Raw genomic sequence first — 5,816 nt, 5'->3', positions numbered from 1 at the left:
ATGTATGTCCTATAATAAGGTATAAGGTTATATAATAATTAAGCAATATTACACTCGAGGGTGTGCTTTACCGTCATTATTGGCACGCCAGTGATGCGGTCAGGAACGAGGCGAAGCCGAGTTCCGCAGCATCACTGAAGTGCCAATAATGTAAGGTAAAGCACACCCTCGAGTGTAATATTGCGATTATACAACAGTTACCAACAAAACACATCCAAATGTATTCATATTGTGGAGCAATTCATAATAAAAATGTTTCGCTATTATCCGTTTCCCTGTAAAGAGAAGAGTTTTTCACTGAGACATTAAATAGTCCCTGTAGCAGCGCTATGAGCCTGAGGCACCGTCTCATCAACACAGCTGAGCTATCAATGCTTGCGCAGTGGAATGAATTCCAGTAGGCTATATGCTCCGTCGTACGACCGTGTCACGTGGCCAAAATAACTGATCTACATGCTGACAACGCGTCGCCATGGCAACGCGTTGTGAACTTGTAGATCGGCTATTTTCGCCGCGCTGTTTGTTTTCCTACCGTGGGACAGCGTGACGTCACAGCACAGCTGTGCCATATATGGTCTAATCAGGTGCGGAGTGCAGTGCGGAGTGATTTATTAATGTGATTAGGCCCGTGCTATGATGCTGGTTTGAAGCACGGCTAGATAGCTATTTCAACCAATCAGATTGCTTGGTCGGAACTACCTGTTGTATAATGTATGTTTGATTGAGGGAAGTGACACTGATTTGGGTTTTGGCTACATGTGTGCCGGGGAGGGAAAAATCTTTGAATAAATATATTTTTAAAAGTAAACATTTGTAACTCAAATCTTTGCTGCTTCTGGGGGTCCCAGGAACAATGTATTTTCAGATGGGGGTCCGCGGCCAAATACATATCATTTTGGGGGTCCTTGACATGAAAAGGTTTGAGAACCACTGATTATAGCAACATACGTAAAAAACAAAACAAAAAGAAACACTGGTTTAGAAGACATTTACCCAGCAACAATATAATATAATATAACATACAGTAAACAAGGTAAACACATACATAGAATGCAGAGAGACAGTGTACATATAATAATAATAATAATAATAATAATATATATTATATATAGAGACAGTGTACATATAATACTAATAATAATAATAATATATATTATATATATAGACAGTGTACATATAATAATAATAATAATAATAATAATATATATTATATATATATAGACAGTGTACATATAATAATAATAATATATATTATATATAGACAGTGTACATATAATAATAATATAATAATATATATTATATATAGACAGTGTACATATAATAATAATAATAATAATAATAATAATAATATATTATATATAGACAGTGTACATTATATATAGAGACAGTGTAGTGTCTCAGTAAACTAGGATCACAGGCATCTGTCTAAACATTATAATATCTAAATATTAATCTGTACATTGAAACTATGGTCTCTGTCGGGTGAAAACCTCAACTAGTTTAACATCTCTCTGGTTCATCTCCACAGCCTGGAGATCTATAGATCTAGAGTTCATCTCCACAGCCTGGAGATCTACATGTAGATCTGTAGATCTAGTGTTCATCTCCACAGCCTGGAGATCTATAGATCTAGAGTTCATCTCCACAGCCTGGAGATCTACATGTAGATCTATAGATCTAGAGTTCATCTCCACAGCCTGTAGAAAGCCAAGGCGATGGCCAAGCAGGAAAACAATGTAGCTGTAAATAGATAAAACACATGTTATTAGACAATTAGTACATATATTAATGTATAGTGGTTAGAGTTAGCATGTTATTACAGCATTATAGCATGTTATTACATGTTATTACAGCATTATAGCATGTTATTACATGTTATTAGACTATTAATACACACAGTGCCGCTTTAGACTCCACAGGGGCCCTGAGCATGATACGGGACACATGCACGCGCGCGCAGCGGCTCTGGGCGGATTGGGTTCGTTTCTTTTCCAGTTTTTGGTTTCTTTATTTTGGTTTTAGGGTTAGGATTAGGAGTTAGGTTAGGGTTATGTTATTTAATTCATATTTTTGCCTGATTTTACCAATTTATTATCACAAAAAACAATTTCTGCCTAATAAAATATTCAAACAAAATGGGTTTATACTAATGTATTTTGTGGATTATTTCGCGGATTCGGTTACTTTATATTGTTTTTTTTGTTACTTTATTTCGGGGTTAGGGTTAGGGTTAGATTAGGGTTATGTTATTTAATTCTTTTTTTTTTGCGGTTAATTTCGTGGATTTGGGTGCTTTATTTTAGTTTTTTGGTAACTTTAATTCGGGTTTAGGGTTAGGGTTAGGGTTATGTTGTTTAATTCTTATTTTTTCGATTGGGTGCCCCTGATTACTCAATAAAAATACCTTAAAATTATACTCGAGTACAGTACTTGAGTACATGTTAGACAGATAGACAGATAGACAGATAGATATAGATAATGTTGTGCATCCATATATTTCCCAGTATGCCCAAAATGTTTTGATATTTCATCAATAGCTATTTAGTGAATGTCATTGTATAACTTTCCATTTTGCATCAGTGCATTCATCTTTCAACTAAACCTAGCATGGGTCTGCCTGATAGTGTTAAAAAAGAAAAGAAAAGGTTATGATATTGTCATGTTTTGGTCAAAGTTGTTCTGTTATTTTGTGTATTTTTCTTTTCTGTGTTCACTTGCACTTCACTTTACTATGCACCACCCCAACTATAAATATCATTTCCTCCCTGCTGATAATATCTTCAAATTTTTAGTTTGGTAAATATATCATGAAATGATTTCAGGATATATTTGCCAAACTAAAACTTAGAAGATGAAATGGCAGGTATCCAGACAGTGCTGCTGCTTTTACCCTCAGTGAGGCAGACCCAGAGGCACCACGTTATATGAGAGAGATATCAGATTACAAAACAAACGACAGCAGGAGGAGCAGAAGCAGCATGGCTTGCTGGCTCACACAGTACAACACTTAACAACAACAACCACCACATTGCCACTGCAACTTAGCAGACTATAGCTGACAATTACAGCTTGCGTTGTCCGGGACGAACCAGCTAACTCCATTTTCAGCATTTCTTTTTCATAAATCAACGCTATTGAACACCCTTTACGTCTGTGTAATTATTATTTTTTTGAACCAATGAAAAGTATTAAAAAGCGCCTCTGACGAAACCTCCCAACTCCATTGGATCCTCAAACTGTCCGTCGACACCACGCAACTCCCCCTCCCCCCCCTCTCCTCTCCTGCAGCCTTTGAACAGCAGAGAGCAGAGCGCGCTGCGCAGTGAAAGAGGAGCAGGACCACGTAAACAAACTAAACGTAACGTAAACGTAAACAAACTAAACGGCAGGGTTTTTCTCCCCGTAGTCTGTTAAAACTATGCAGTGTACCTGTTTATCAAACTTAGCATTGACGCTAATGTTATGAAAACAAGTCATTATATTTCTAAAATCTATGCTAGCTAAAGCTGCTTTCTTCTGCACTAAAATTCAGGCTTCTGCTTCCAACCCTAAAAAACTCTTTGAAACTTTCTCCTCTCTCCTGCAACCACCTCCTCCCTCCTCGTCCCTCCTCCCTGACGACTTTGCCAACTTCTTTGACAAGAAGGTGAACGATATCCGATCCGCCTTCCCTCCTCCCCCGGCTGGTGCCCTGCGCACTACCCACACCCGTCTGCCTTCCACCCCTCCCTCTCTACCTTCATCTACTCCTCTTCCCCCCCCCCCCCTCCCCCTCTCTATCCCACTTTTCTCCCCTCTCCCCTAACGAGGTCCTTCTCCTTGTTACCTCTAGTCGCCCCACCTCATGCTCCTTGGACCCGGTCCCATCCACTCTGCTGCAGTCCACTGCAGCAGAGTTCTTCCCTCCTTAACCCACCTTATTAACACCTCTCTGACGTCTGGTTACTTTCCCTCTGCTTTCAAGACTGCCATAGTCACCCCCCTCCTGAAGAAACCGACACTTGACCCCTCTGAGATCAAGAACTACAGACCGGTTTCCCTTCTATCCTTCCTATCTAAAACTCTCGAACGTGCTGTCTTCAAACAACTGTCCTCGTACCTCCACCAGAACAACCTCGTGGACTCCCACCAGTCTGGGTTCAAAGTGGGTCACTCGACCAAGACTACCCTCCTGGCAGTGACGGAGTCGCTCCATGCCGCTAGAGCGAACTCTCTCTCCTCCGTCCTGATACTCCTGGACCTGTCTGCAGCGTTCGACACAGTGAACCATCAGATCCTCCTCTCCACCCTTGAGGGGATGGGTGTCTCAGGCTCTGCATTCTCCCGGTTTGCATCCTACCTAACGGGTCGCTCCTACCAGGTGATGCTGAGAGGGTCTGTGTCAGAACCACACAGGCTCACTACTGGGGTTCCCCAAGGCTCTGTTCTGGGTCCTCTTCTTTTCTCTCTCTACACTACATCTCTTGGTGCTGTCATCCACTCCCATGGCTTTTCCTACCACTGCTATGCCGATGACACCCAGCTGATCCTTTCATTCCCCTCCTCTGACACACAAGTGGAGGCACGCATTGCTGCTTGTCTGGCTGACATCTCGGAGTGGATGTCGACGCACCACCTGAAGCTCAACCTGGACAAGACCGAGCTGATGTTCCTCCCGGGGAAGGGCTGTCCGCACCGAGACATGGCCATCACCATTGATAATGCTGTGGTGACCTCAACTCGGACTGCGAAGAATCTGGGTGTGACCCTGGACGATCAGCTGTCGTTCTCGGCAAACATCGCATCAGTGACAAGGTCCTGCAGATTCCTCCCCTACGACATCAGGAGGATTCGACCCTTCCTCACGGAGAAGGCAGCCCAGGTGCTCATCCAGGCTCTTGTCATCTCCCGCCTGGACTACTGCAACTCCCTCCTTGCTGGTGCTCCGGCATCTGCCATCAGACCTCTGGAGCTTGTTCAGAAAGCTGCGGCTCGTCTGGTGTTCAACCGCCCCAAGTTCTCCCACACAACCATCCTTCTCCGTTCTCTACACTGGCTCCCCGTAGCAGCTCGCATCCAGTTTAAAACCCTGGTGCTAGCCTATAGGGCAGTGAAAGGAACAGCTCCTTCTTATCTCCGGGCTATGGTCGATGCCTACACCCCTGCCCGACCACTTCGGTCTGCCACCTTGGGGCGACTGATTGCCTCGTCACTCAAGGGTCCTTCTGGCCGATCCACACGGTCAGGACTTTTCTCTGTTCTGGCCCCACAGTGGTGGAATGAACTTCCCACTGATGTCAGGACAGCAGAGTCACTGTCCATCTTTCGCCGCAGGCTGAAAACCCACCTCTTCAGGAAACACTACCCTTCCTCTCTGCCTGGCCTACTTGTTGCTAACTAGTTGTACGAACGCTTGTTTTATTGTTGAATTGTTTTATTGGATCTTGTTTAGTCATTTGATTTTGCTATTTTGTCTCATCTGTTTAAGGAAATAGGTAGCTGATATATTGCACTTTTACCTTAGCGCTAGGTATACTCTTGGTTGCTTGTTTTTGCAGAAAATGCACTTAAGACTTCTGGTGATTAGTAGTTTTCGTTCCCTACCTATGTTGAATGCACTTATTGTAAGTCGCTTTGGATAAAAGCGTCTGCTAAATGACTGTAATGTAATGTAATGTAATGAAGTGTTTAATGAGGAGAGCAATGTGAGAAGAAGAAAGGAGTTCATAGCATTTCTGTTGTTCTAGTTCTACTCAAACTCCAACTCTGTGAACCCCTCTTTGCAGAAGTAATTGTAAAGTCCTGTTTATTATTGTATATAATAAGTGTCATGAAGC

At 42.5% G+C, this 5,816-nt stretch overlaps 1 protein-coding gene across 1 annotated transcript in view; it reads right to left on the bottom strand.

Annotated features, from left to right (window-relative positions):
• Window positions 1-1,428: 1,428 nt before the first annotated feature.
• ccdc90b (coiled-coil domain containing 90B) overlaps window positions 1,429-5,816 on the bottom strand; it is a 9,690-nt gene continuing 5,302 nt past the window's right edge. The window contains 1 exon segment of the mRNA XM_080435449.1: window positions 1,429-1,740. Coding sequence (XP_080291575.1) covers window positions 1,685-1,740 — 56 coding nt within the window. The 3' untranslated portion in view covers window positions 1,429-1,684.

The sequence above is a fragment of the Gymnoscopelus braueri genome, assembly GCF_963280865.1.
Source record: "Gymnoscopelus braueri genome assembly, chromosome: 8".
NCBI classification, from domain to species: Eukaryota; Metazoa; Chordata; class Actinopteri; order Myctophiformes; family Myctophidae; genus Gymnoscopelus; species Gymnoscopelus braueri.
The sequence above is the reverse complement of the archived record's forward strand: the minus strand, read 5'-3'. Positions and strand labels throughout refer to the sequence as shown.